General features: G+C 41.0%; 1 protein-coding gene across 1 annotated transcript; it reads left to right on the top strand.

Moving 5' to 3' along the window:
• Positions 1–1,464: 1,464 nt before the first annotated feature.
• LOC124145413 (talin rod domain-containing protein 1-like) lies at positions 1,465–10,566 on the top strand. The gene is made up of 2 exons (XM_046515173.2): positions 1,465–2,863; positions 10,084–10,566. The coding sequence occupies exons 1-2, from the start codon at positions 1,957–1,959 to the stop codon at positions 10,305–10,307; spliced, it is 1,131 nt and encodes a 376-aa protein (XP_046371129.1). The 5' UTR covers positions 1,465–1,956; the 3' UTR covers positions 10,308–10,566.
• Positions 10,567–14,029: the final 3,463 nt, after the last annotated feature.

Raw genomic sequence — 14,029 nt, forward strand, 5'->3', positions numbered from 1 at the left:
CTCGATTATTTACAGACCGCCGTCATATAGCTGGAATATTGCTGAGTGCGGGGTTAAACAACAAACCAACCAACCAAGCTATCTGACCGTCTCTATGGTGCAGTGGATAGTGTCTCGGTTTCAGTGAGATAACTCTGTATTCACAAGTAGTGGCGTGTCCTTGAAGGGCCCACTGTGACCTTGCTAAGTAACAGGTCGATTCTCATCCCATCAGCCTCTAGTTGGTCTGCACTTTGTGTGACTTTGTCCTTGTTTGTTATTTTTTGTTTAACGCCGCACACAGCAATATTCCAGCTATATGACGGCGGTCTGCAAATAATCGGGTCTGAACCAGACAATCCAGTGATTGACATCATGAACATCGATTGGGATCGATGACATGCATCAACCAAGTCAGCGAGCTTGACCACCCGATCCCGTTAATCGCCTCTTAAGACAAGCATAGTCGCCTTTTACGGCAAGCATGGGTTGCTGAAGACCTTTTCTACCCCGGATCTTCACGGGACTGTACGGAACGAGACATCTGTGGTACGGAGTTTGGAGCTCTGCGTCATCATCCTATGTCAGGGTTGGTGGCGCACAAGAACATCTTCCCGCAATCTCATTAAAATCAGATCTTAGTTCTCACTCCCGCTAAACAAACTTTTAGCAGTAGCGAGAACTAAGATCTGATTTTGATGAGATTGATCTTCCCGAGACAAGGGAGTTAACTGACTATACAAGTGGAAACGCGGCGTTAAACCCAACGCTGGGGCAGTTGCCCCCCCCCCCCCCCACCACACACACACACAAACCTGGATTTTTTTGGGAAAACAGTTTTATTTGAATCATGAAAATACAAGTTGGGGACAAGTGATACTTGAACAAATATTTGCACCCCCTGTCAAAAAAAGTTAACAACGGCCTTGGATACTGTGTCTGAGTTGGGTATTCATGTTAAACTGCGGCATGGTATCTCAGTGGGCTAGCACTATGAAATTGGCATTCATCCAGACTAGCACAAGCAGACACACGTGCATGTACGTCGCTAGATATGTGCAATAATTTTATTTAAACGTGTAGCGGCCATAACATTTTCTAGTCCCGTGATGGGATTCGAACCATGGATCTTCTGATCCGAGGTCGGACGAATTGTCCACGTGACCAAAGAGGCCAATCCCGTTAGCAAGCTGACAAGGTAGGTTTCATCGGTGTGGCGACTCCACGCACTGCGACAGACGCAACGTCAAACCCCATTTCAACTCAAATCACCTCTAAATATCTACCTGCGAAGAAGTCCTAATTTTGCCTTACTCACCTAAGAGTTTACACCATCAGTCAAAAGCATTATATGGCCATGACCTATCAACAAAATCGTATATCACAACTCTGTATGCATGTCAAAAGTCCGACAGACACCCATTAACCACAAAGAGAAATGTGATATGTTGTTAGGAAAATGTAGCTTTCGGAAGTGCACTCTTCCATGTGTGGACCACACCCAAAGTCCAAATACAAGACTGGGGAAGTAGCAGATTTTGTTTGCCAGGGCCAGGGCATGTTTTAAATAGCTGGGTGAAGCTGTTATTAGGAGCGCGAATTATTTGCAAATTGATGAAATAGCTGATACAAGAGGGGCCCAGCAATGGTCCGCCGATCGCTGCGTCATTGTTTTGCTCATTTGCATACAACACGTGCTTTCAGAGAACAGTAACGGAGGAAGATTTGACAGCTGAGTGATGTGTTGACGATGAACGGCAGTCATGCGTGACGTTTACCAGGAGGACAGCTTGGGATGACTCTTCAGCATAAACTATGTTTCATTGCAATTATTGTTTTAAATTTGCTTCAGGCGGGAAAGGGACAAGCACAGAAGAAGCAATGATAGAGAAGCATCAGCTTGCACATCGTATGGATTTCATGAAATACGTTCCAGTCACGTAAGGATTGAAAATGTTATTTTTCACATGATGGATAATGCACATGGATATGTGGACACTATGCAGTAACTTGCTGGTTGATATTGGTGGAGGGAGAGTGTTTAAGGGAGATCAGCTGATTCCTCAGAATCCCATGCATCAAATGGTAATGCCCACGGACAGCGCAAGGGGGGTCGCAATGACATGTGACAGGTGTCACTCAAAGATGCAATCCATTGCAGAACTGTTGTTGATATCATGTGACGCGCGACCGGTGTCCAGTGAAGATCTTTCACCTTTCACGAAATCCTACTCGCGTTGTCGGGATGAAATCCTGGATATTTTACGTCGGTTGAGCAATTTGATGAAGGACGTTGCTTCTCAAGTCAGCAGCGTGGCCGCAGTTCACTGGCACGACATCAGCAACTGTATCCAAGATATGTCTGATTTTGTTATTAGACTTGTTGAATGTTGCGGTCACATTGCCTACCTCATTGCAATCGATTTCCCCGATTGTTCCCCATCTCAAGCAGGAATTATCGACAGGTATAAAATCTGTCGAGCAAATCTAGACATAAAAATAAGCTGCACTCGACTCAAACGATCAAGACTTCACGACCTTCATTCGCAGTTTCTAGTCGATATATGCTCAAATATATCCCAAGCTTTGTCAATAATGACGGATGTTTGTCGTACCGCAGGTGAGAATGCCTCCGACTCGAGTGACCAAGAACAGTTTAAGCTGTGTGTGAAAAGTGTGACTTCTAGTACAAGTTGTTTGATTGCTAGTATCAAGTGTTTTAAATCTCATCCCAATTCTGGACACCTTGGTCGAATTGTTGCCTTCTGTGATCCTGTAATGACGGCCAGTCATGCCCTTGTGACTTTCACAACCGAAGACGGGTTTATCGGGAAACCTGCCCACCTCACAGCTGATGCCAAGGAAAGCCAGAAGTCGATTTTAGGTAAAGTATTAGTGCAATCTCATTAAAATCATATCTTTGTACTCGCTACCGCTAAACAAAGATCTGAGGACATCCCATTAGGGGTCACGTCAGAACGACCTTTCATCCGACCAATCAGAGCGTCGCTTACCAGATCATGGAAGTGACAGTCGGAATGACTTTTCTAATCATGCAACCACGAAATATTTAACATGGGGTATTCCGAACGACAGTTACAGGTTTTATGATTATATCCATACAATCTAGGCCATCCATAAACCATTCCAGAGTGTTCTTCTTATCACTTTTTATTGTTTTAATCGAGAATACGTCAAAATATGTTTCGAGGTGTAGTCGCCAGTTTGAAACTAGTGTCGTAAAGCTTAAGAAAGCTGCCTTCGGATTGGCTAAAGTCGATTTCTGGTCAGTCATTTCATTGGTCGGTCAAAATTTGTGAAAGGTCGTTCTGACGTGACCCGTAATGGGATGTCCTCAGATCCTTGTTTAGCGGTAGCGAGAACTAAGATCTGATTTTAATGAGATTGAGTATTAGTGGCACCTGTACTTAGTCAGTGGAATCGGAAAACTCCGAAAAAATTGGTCATTTGAAAGTAATGAATATATATATCTTAACACTAAAAGATCAGTGATCGAATTGGTCCTTAACAACCCATATTTATCTCCCCCTGTTAAGATCGGGGTTAGAATTGGTCCTCAACAACCCATGTTTATCTCCCCCTGTGAAGATCAGGGTTAGAATTGGTCTTCAGCAAGCCATATTTATCTCCCCCTGTGAAGATCAGGGTTAGAATTGGTCTTCAACAACCCATATTTATCTCCCCCTGTTAAGATCGGGGTTAGAATTGGTCTTCAACAAGCCATATTTATCTCCCCCTGTGAAGATCAGGGTTAGAATTGGTCTTCAGCAAGCCATATTTATCTCCCCCTGTGAAGATCGGGGTTAGAATTGATCTTCAGCAACCCATATTTATCTCCCCCTGTGAAGATCGGGGTTAGATCTTCAGGAGGCAGTGAAGCTCTGTGACTTGGTTGATTGCGTGTCACCTTGCCCTGATTGTGGAGGACGATGCTCATGCCATCAGTCACTAGTTTGTCTCCATCCAGATAGATTATTTACGAAATCACCATGATATAGCTGTAATATTGCTGACTTAGTGTTCAACAACATTCAAGACTCTCCCTCTTCCTCTAATCCCCTCCCCTCCCCTCCCCATTCTACGAGATTTAGGAGGACCTAGGTATCCAGCATCTTTCCATCACTGAATGAGGGACGCAGGGTAGCCTAGTGGTTAAAGTGTCTGCTTGTCCGCCAAAGACATGGGCTCAGTTTCCAATATGGGTACAATGTGTGGAGGCCATTTCTGGTGTCCCCTGCCGTGATATTGCTGCAGTAATACCATACTCACTCACTCACTCACTCACTCCATCACTGAATGAAATCCTGTCCCTCCCTCATCAGCCTTTGAAATTCATGCTGGTCCGCTGGCCAGTGACTACTAAATTGTGCTGAGGACAAGTGAAAAACAATTGATGGTCATCCTCTTTGACTAGTAGCATTTGAGGGCTGTAGCTCTGAATCATTTCTCAATGCTTAAAGCGACTATGCTTGTTGTAAGAGGCGACTAACGGGATCGGGTGGTCAGGCTCTCTGACTTGGTTGATGCATGTCATCGATCCAAATTGCGTGGATCGATGCTCATGATGTCAATCACTGGATTGTCTGGTCCAGACTCGATTATTTCCAGACCGCCATCATATAGCTGGAATATTGCTGAGTGCGGCGTTAAACAACCAACCAGCTGACAAAGTTACAACTAGACTGGCAGTGAAATCTGTTGATCCAAATTTAACGCACATCTGTCACATGGAGCAATAGACTACAACAGATGTAGACATAATGTACAGTTATTCTTGTACATCTGGGACTTCATATTACTCATGGAAAATAATATAGGGATAGCCAATTATTGCAGAAGAAATTGCTTTCTTTAGAGGTTCAATTTTAAAAAAAGAAAAGTTCCAGTTGCCGAAGACCCGTGAAGATTCCGGGGTAGATGAGGTCTTCAGCAACCCATACTTGCCGTAAAAGGCGACTAATGGGATCGGGTGGTCAGGCTCCCTGACTTGGTTTGATGCATGTCATCCATCCCAATTGCGTGGATCGATGTGCATGATGTCAATCACTGGATTGTCTGGTCCAGACTCGATTATATAACTACATACCGCTGTCATATAGCTGGAATATTGCTGAGTGCGGCGTTAAACAACAAACAAATCCAGTTGCCGAAGGACAAGTGAGGAATCTAAAACCACATGGACCGGACTGAATTTCTGGTTGCCCGGAAAACATTGCCAATCAGTTCCGCTCACGATTTCGCTGAAAATAATGTAAACAATATTGAATGAAATTTTGAATAAAATTAATGAAAAGCATCAAGCCGGATAACGGGGTTGGCCCGAGAAGATCCGGTTAAGAACAGGTCTTCAGCAACCCATCCTTGTTGTAAGAAGCTGACTTGGTTGATGCATGTCATTGATCAAAATTTCGTGGATCGATGTTCATGATGTCAATCACTGGATTGTCTGGTCCAGGCCCAATTATTTACAGACCGCCGTCATTAGCTGGAATACAGCTGAGTGCGGCGTTAAAAAACAAACAAACAATCAATCAACACTGAACACTCTTTATAACGAGGTAGTGTAATAAAGGGGCCGAAGTGCATACTTCAGTACAGATTTGTTGACCTCAAAGTTGAAATGACCCGCTTACCCACTGACATGTTGTGACAGCAAACTTTCTTGCCCAAACTGAAAACTAACTTGTCCCGTGTGACGGTCAATGGGATTTTTTAACACCTTTTTCTTTCCAGTTAAAATAATGTTTAATTCTTAAAAAAACAAGACATGAAGAGAAATGATTCCTGGATCATGTACCCCCTTCCCACTTTACAAAATAGTTTAATTCAAAAAAGATATTTATATATATTTATTTATTTTCCCATAGATATACCTACTGTTCAAGTCAACTTCATGCAATGTTTTATAAAAAACTATTTAAAAAACAAACAATTTTTAAATTTTTTTTAGATAATGTGTGAATCTGTAAACTATAAAATAAAAAAAAGATTTTGCCCTAGAAGTGTTCAAATTTCTTGTCATAAATAGTTTCAAATTTCACTTTTCTTCTAAACATTCAAACTTAGGTCTTTTTGATACATGCTATGTTTCTGATTGTGTTGCAACTTATTAATTTTGAAAAAGTACAAAGTACAAGTTTCAATAACCTTTAAAGTTTAAGGATTGTATTGTTGTATCATTGTAACCTGAACTATGCCTTCAAGACTGAATACTGTATTAATTTCCAACTCTGAGAACAATAATAAAAAATAAATATATATAAAAAAGTATAAAATTTAGGGGTTCCAAGATTCAAATTGACTTCTGCAGTCCACATTTACAATGTCGGCCCTGGTCGCCTCTCCAAGTTAGGAGGAAGTAGATCCCTGTTATTGATCAAGCCTCTCAGCTAATGACAAGGGTGTGGTCGCAATATGCTCCTCGCCGTGACCTAGATCTAACGATTACGGAGATATGATTATATTTAATGCACATTTTGTGTGGTGATAACAGCTGGAGGTGTGGTGAGGAAAGCGGTATTGTTTGGTGTATAATTGTTTTGTGAAAGCTGGGTTGTCATAGAGGAAATCTCGAACACCATTGTCCACGGATTTATCTAGGAGTCAAAAAACTAATTGCCCTTAGCAAGCAGACTGGGAAAAAAGTGTTTTGTTGAAAACTTTTTCTTTTTTTTAAGTTCATAACTTCTTAAATTTCACTGGTATTTTAACAGGCCTTGTTCTCTTTTTAGTCCTGTTTTTAGGGAAATACAATCACCTTGACTAATCACGCTAATCATATAAACATTTTAAACATAAAATAGGATTTTTTTTATTTCCATTTGTGTGAGGTGAGGTGAAATGGGGTTCATGTTCAAGATTATTGCACTTATAAAGTGCTGTGCGTGTGTGCGTGCGTGCGTGCATTACTTCAGCTGGTCAAGACGTCATTTGTCTATTACTTTTTGGTGAGAAACAGAATATCTGACAAGCTTTAAAAAGAATCTCAAAAGCTGTCTGTTCAAGAGAGCCTTTGACTGGATCAATCACAGTCTAAGCGCATTTGTGCAGTTGTTAATTGAAAAATGAGGTATGCATACTCTTAATTTAATTTAATTTAATTTCAACTCTATGCTGGTTTTGTATGATAGGCCTGTTAAAGTTATTGTTTATGCAAGCTGAAAAGTCTTCTTTGGATAATTCCGCACCATTTTATACGAAAGGGTTTGTTAAAATTTCATGTGTATTTGTACACTAGCAACTAATAATAAATCGATTTTGGTGATGCAGCTTATCTGGACCTTTAGTTTTAGTGTTCAGTGTAGAAATTGGCACTAGTCCTGTAGTCCTTACCAAACTGCCCAATAGTTAAGGTATCCTAAGGACTAGCCGAAATTGGCCTATTTTAAGGGGTTTTGCTATATGTTATCATTACAAGGTCTAGTGGACAAAAACTGTTAGTTTCTAACCCTGGTGTTTAGCATTGGGTGGCACTGTGTTAGTCGGGCATTGACCTCTGACCCAGACATAGAGGGCGCTGCTCGTCCAGGTTGTTGATAAGGCAGTGTACATTACTTACATCACAGCAGTGTATCTCAAACCTGTCAACACCTGATAGGAAACGCTGGTTCGGGGCAAGAGGGTGAGATGATTGAACCCCTAATCTGTGTTTGTTAAGTGGGAGATATGTGTGTATGGGAGAGCCACAGATTTGTAAACAAGGTTCAGTAATAGCACTCAAAGCAACTGCTACAGTAGACTAACATTTAGTCTCTGAAATCTTATATTACACAATATCCTTCTTGACTCTAAAAATAAAAAAAATTCCCTATGCTGTGGAATAGAGCTAGCTTGAGCTGGCTAGACTTGCTTTTGTATGCATTTCTAGATTATTATTTTTTCATAAAATAATTATATTCCACGGTCAACTGCTACAGACCCGTTTGTGTTTCTGATATTAATCTTGCCATCAAGAAAACTTCCCTGTGAAGCTCTGGCTTAGAAAAGGCCTCTAGCAACCCATGCCTGCCGTAAGAGGCGACTCGAGATTGGGTGGTCCATCTTCCCAAGGCAAGGGGTTTAACTGACTGTAAAAAGTCCAATTTTCACCCTTGGCAAACTAGGCTGGAGTTTCTGGTCTCAATCGTAGCGCCACCAGCTAGTATAAGTTATCTCCCTTCTACAATGCTTGCTGTAAAATGTGACTAACGGATCGGGTGGTCAGGCTTGCTGACTTGGTTGTACATGTAATCGTATCCCAATTGCGTGAATCGATGCTCATGATGTCAATCACTGGATTGTCTGGTCCAGACCCGATTATTAACAGACTGCTGTCGTATAGCTGGAATATTGCTGAGTGCGGCATTAAACAACAAACGAACAAACAAACAAACACTGTGTCTCAGTGGGCTGGTGCTACAAAACCAGCATGAGACCAGACTTGTACAAGGAGCCACACACACACATGCATGTCGCTATACAAAAGCAATAATTTTGAAAGCAAAGTGTTACGTGTCTATTCCCAAATTGAAACAATATGTTAGCCCAGAAGTCTATACGAAAAATGTAGCGTGAAACCAACAAACAACCAACGAATGATATACATTCAACAATTGTATTAAAATTTTACTAGGTTTACTAATTAATACGAATTACTGCAGAGCATTTACAATGGCAGTACTCAACAGAATGGTAGTACAATATTCAATGGCAGTACTCAACAGAGTGGTAGTACAATATTCAATGGCAATACATAATATGATGGCAGTGGTCATTAAAAAGTGAGAGCAGTGGAAATGACATTGACAAGAATAATAATCAACTTGCCGCAACAGTAGTCACGCTTCCGAGATAGGCCTCGGGTGAACACCAGGGTGAAAAGTGATCTTCACACAAAAGCTGGTCTTGATGCAATGTGAGATGCAATGTGAGATGAAATGTGAAATGAGACAGGCATGCATCGGATTGATTTATATAATCTAACCAGCATCCAGGACTTTCTACCCAGTGCCAGACTATTCCAGTGTCGCTTCAACATCACAGAATATTCCACATTTTTCTGTAACGCTTGACATCCATCCGTGCTATTCCAAAAGTTCACAGATAATTCAAGCATCTAAACATCATTACTTCCTCACCACTACTTGCATTAAATAGTACTACATTCCTGACGACTAATCATTATCCATTGCAAATGCAGTGAACTTCTACTGAATCCCAACAGAAACAATGTAATACAGTTACAATCATTGTTATCTCCCCCCCCCCCCCCCATATAATGCGGGGGGATATAGCGATCAGCCAGTCTATCTGTCCGTCTGTCTGTCCGTCCGTCCGTCCGTCCGTCCGTAATCATTTCCTTTTCCGGGGCAGAATTCCCAAACCATTCAGTGTATTTGATCAAAACTTGGCAAACCTATCAGGCACATACTGAAGTGGTGCTTTTTGATATTTTGGGATTTTTCTAATTTTTATTTTTTTAAATTTTTATGGAATGAAGTTGGACGTAGACTCAATTGGGGATGGGGTTCGTTTCCGGGGCAGAATTCGAAAACCATTCAGTGTATTTGATCGAAACTTGGCAAAGCTATCAGGCACATACGGAAGTGGTGCCTTTTGATATTTTGGGATTTTTCTAATTTTTATTTTTTTAAATTTTTATGGAATGAAGTTGGACATAGACTCAATTGGGGATGGGGTTCGTTTCCGGGGCAGAATTCGAAAACCATTCAGTGTATTTGATCGAAACTTGGCAAAGCTATCAGGCACATACTGAAGTGGTGCCTTTTGATATTTGTTATTTTTACGATTTTTTAGTTTTTACAATTTTTATGGAAAGAAGTTGGACCTAGACTCCAATTGGGGAACGGGTTCGTTTCCGGGCCAGAATTCGAAAACCATTCAGTGGGTAAACAATGTATGCTTCTTAAAGAACATTCAACTCTTGACTCATTACATACAGAATTGCACATTTACTTGTGGTTACTTTACAGACAGCTGCCGGGGGGATATGTCATCTTTCTGATGACTCTTGTTTAACAATAATTACACTGCCATATAACAAAAGTCCCACCCATTTCACCTCCAGCTCGTCCTCTGTTGCAGGTGCCTGTATGAGCATCGTGTCTGCCAACGTCCAGACATGTCGATCCGTGCGGGACCTCGCCTACGACGTGATGAACGCTCGGCATCGCGAGAGAATAGCTCTCTGTACCGAGTCCATGGATCGGGCGTCGTCACAGCTTCAGGACATCATCATGAGCTACAGCATCGACGACGCCTCCTCCGACACAACATCATCGACGGTGTCATCAACCTCTTCCAGATAGATCACTACATGCAACAAACAAGTGCTTTATACAAGTTATAGAGATATATGTCAACAAGGTGCATGTGTAAGTCACACACACAAACAAATCAATGAAAGATTTCAAAGTCATGAGACTACTTCAGTCATTTAATCTGTCATATTACCGTATTCGACGTAATAAGCGCCCCGCTCTAATAAGCGCCCAAGAAATTGGTTTGTGAACAATCCCAATGAGCACCCCTTCCGATTGATCAATGTACACAAGACTTATTTATTCGCGTATAATACGCACTCGTGTGTTATATGCACCCTTAATTATGGGCATTTAATTCTGGAAAAATATATCTGTCGTACATAAACATTTCAGGCTGTCAGCATAAACCACGAAATGTATCTTTCAACTCTGTTTTTTTCGACCAAAATAACATTTTAATAAGGGCCCCCTATTTCTAATTTTGAGAGCGCCCTGGGCGCTTATTACGTCGAATACGGTAATTCTTATGATATTGGAATATATATAGGACCGAGAATCGGCAGTGTTAACAGTGGAATGTTCAACCAAGTGCAATGACGGGCAAAATGGGATACAGTGTTATTTTAGTTTTCTAAAGTTAAGATAACCCTTCTTATCAAAGACATGAAAGGTACAAGGGCCTCTAGCGTGGGCCACAAAGTAAAATCAAGTCGATAGGGGCTGTTCTCATTCAAATCAGATCTTTGTTCTCGCTACTGCTAAACAAACATCAGAGGACATCCCATCATGGGTCACATCAGTATTTTGACCAACCAATGGAATGACTGACAAGAAGTCAACATTAGCGAATCAGAAGCCAGCTTTCTCCTGCTTTACGGCACAAGTGTCAAACTGGCGACTAAGCTTTGAAATATATTTTGAGAAATTTTCAATTAAAAATTTGAAAATGGAACAAACAAACATATTGGAATGGCTAATAGATGGCCTTGGTTGTAGGGATTCAGTCATAAAGATTTTAACTTTCGTTCGGAATACCCTTTGTGTAATCTTGTAAGGCTGTATGTATGATCAGAAATCACATTCCGACTGTCACGTTCATGATCTGGTAAGCGACGCTCTGATTTGTTGGATGAAAGGTCGTTCTGACGTGACCTGTAATGGGTTGTCCTCAGATTTTTGTTTAGCAGTAGCTGGAACTAGGATCTGATTTTAATGCTAACTACTATTACTATGCCTGATACTATTGAGGGATGAGAAGGAGGGTTCCAGGGATATTTGTAAAGGACATGATATTTTGTTCTGTTACTTTTTCAAAACATTAAGGTGTTTTTTTCTGCGAGAGGAGAAAATTAATTTTTTGCACGTTTTCATCGATCATATCTAGTGAAATATATTTTGGGGAAAACCTGAGGATATTAGTTATATCTTATTCTGCATCCTCTATATCTCTGGGGCTCGCTTTTCTGTAAACTACACCAACCACTAGACCCATTCCCATGGTCTCAATGACATGACTTTGATTTTCATTACCCCGATTCTGATACAACATAGGAAATTTACCTCTCTCTAATCAATCCCATGAAACAAAACCCCAAACGTGCATCTCCACGAGGTCACCAATCGGAGTTACCTCCCTTTAAACCCTCACGCTCCTTCTCATCAGGATAAGTATATTAGCATTAGGGCTGGGATGAGTCCAAATTTACTACCCGGGTACCCGCCTCCATAATACCCGACCCTACCCGGGTACCCACTGTAGGTCTCAAGAGATAGTTAATACATGTACGATTGGGAATAGATTGACCGTACTCCTGTCAAAATAAATTTAGATACACGTATAATCCGATCTGGTCATGCATACACTGATGTTGACTGATGTTTTATTATTATGCAAACATATAAAGTCAGAAGGAATGTATGAACATTTATCACTTATAGTGTAACCATAGTGTTCTAGATAATTTTTGTCATTATATCACGTGACTAACCACGGTCCGGGTAGTTCTGTGGGTACCCGAGTCCTACTCAGTACCCACCCGACCCGGGTACCCGAGTTACCCGTCCCAGCCCTAATTAGCATAATAATTATTCTAATTTATGGATTTATAAGCCCTCCAATCCCAGCCCCCCTTTCTCCAAGAAAATCAAATGATCAGCCCTAAAGACGATTGCTCTTGTGAGAGCAAATACAGAGCTCCAGATAAGCTCTTGGTGTTGTGGGTATTTTACCCATGCATTTTAAAATCATTGGGTATCAGTAATTCTATCTGGGTATTCAAATTTCTGTTACCCTCTAGTTTTTACACTAGAGGTATTTAAGTTAAATATTTAAAAACACTTCATCTAGTCCCTGCAAACTGGTGTCGTGTGGGTTCGAGAGCTTTATAGGACTCAAAAGTACCACGATACTTCCACAAGAAAGTGTGATGGCAAATGATCGTGATGAAACTGTCATCGTGGAGTTTGGCAAGGTTGACGGAATGCCCGTTTACAATTTCAAAATAAGTTGCTAATTTGCTGATCGAATACGCAGGGTTACTTCACAATATTTTGATGATAAGCCAGGTTTTATTTTTGTAGCGTATCTGTAATGTTCGTTGCGTATTTGATACGCTTGGATTTTATTTTATTGCGTATTTCTGCATTTCTGATGCGTATTTTACGCTGATACGCAGATACGCAGCTTATCTGGAACTCTGCAAATGTGTTTTATCGCCTTGTTACTGCTAGAGATTGTTTCTATAGGGCTGAGATCAGGCCTGTGTTTACATCCTAATAATGTTTGACAACTGTTTCTTTGTTTTTGCAAGTTCTTGCTACCGTATTCGACGTAATAAGCGCCCAGGGCGCTCTCAAAATTAGAAATAGGGGGCTCTTATCAGAATATTATTTTGGTGTTAAAAGATCGCAGATTTCGTGGTTTATGCTGACTGCCTGAAATGTTTATATATGACAGATATATTTTTCCAGGACTTAAATGCCCATAATTAAGGGTGCATATAACACACGAGTGCATATTATACACAAATGAATAAGTCTTGTGTACATTGATCAATCGGAAGGGGTGCTAATTTAGATTGTTCACTAGCCAATATATTAGCAAATATCGCCGTGGGCGCTTATTAGAGCGGGGCGCTTATTACGTCGAATACGGTATATGTTTGTCTATAGACAGCACAGCTACTGTGCTTATTAGGGCTGTTACCTCGTTGTGATACGACCATTAATACTCAACACTCCCACCATCACAGGGGATGTCACAAGCAGACATATTTTGTAAATATAAGGTTTAGGTAGCAATGAGAAGTACATATAGCCTCAAAATGCTATATTCTACTATTTCTTGTCATAATAGTCTTCTAAGTGTTTGGGGGCACGGGTGGCCCAGTCGTCTAAGGCGCCATGATTCGCTGTGCAGAGTTGCGTCCTTTGGGCACGCCAGAAACCTATGATTGTGGGTTCGAATCCCGGTTCGCCCTTATTATGTTTCTAGGTTTGTCAGCACCATACCTGTACCTGTGGGTTTAACCGAGGTGGTAAAATTCAACTCACTCACTCACTTCTAAGTATTTGATTCTAGGGACTTTTAAATCTTGAACCTGATTTGCTGGTTACATATAGCGACTACACCGAATATCGGCCAAATTGTATTCGTGAGTAATGGACAATCTTATTAAAATTAAAGCTTAGTTTTCGCTACCGCTAAACAAAGATCTGAGGACATCGCATTACGGGTAATGTCAGACTGACATTTCGCGAATTTTGAC

The sequence above is a fragment of the Haliotis rufescens genome, unplaced genomic scaffold, assembly GCF_023055435.1.
Source record: "Haliotis rufescens isolate VD_foot unplaced genomic scaffold, xgHalRufe1.0.p SCAF_14, whole genome shotgun sequence".
Classification (NCBI taxonomy): domain Eukaryota; kingdom Metazoa; phylum Mollusca; class Gastropoda; order Lepetellida; family Haliotidae; genus Haliotis; species Haliotis rufescens.

Bases quoted from the DNA above. Each gene is read 5' to 3' on its own strand.
- LOC124145413 (XM_046515173.2), top strand. From the start codon at position 1,957: ATGCACATGGATATGTGGACACTATGCAGTAACTTGCTGGTTGATATT. The intron at 2,864-10,083 runs GTAAAGTATTAG...CCTCTGTTGCAG, and splicing joins AAGCCAGAAGTCGATTTTAG to GTGCCTGTATGAGCATCGTG.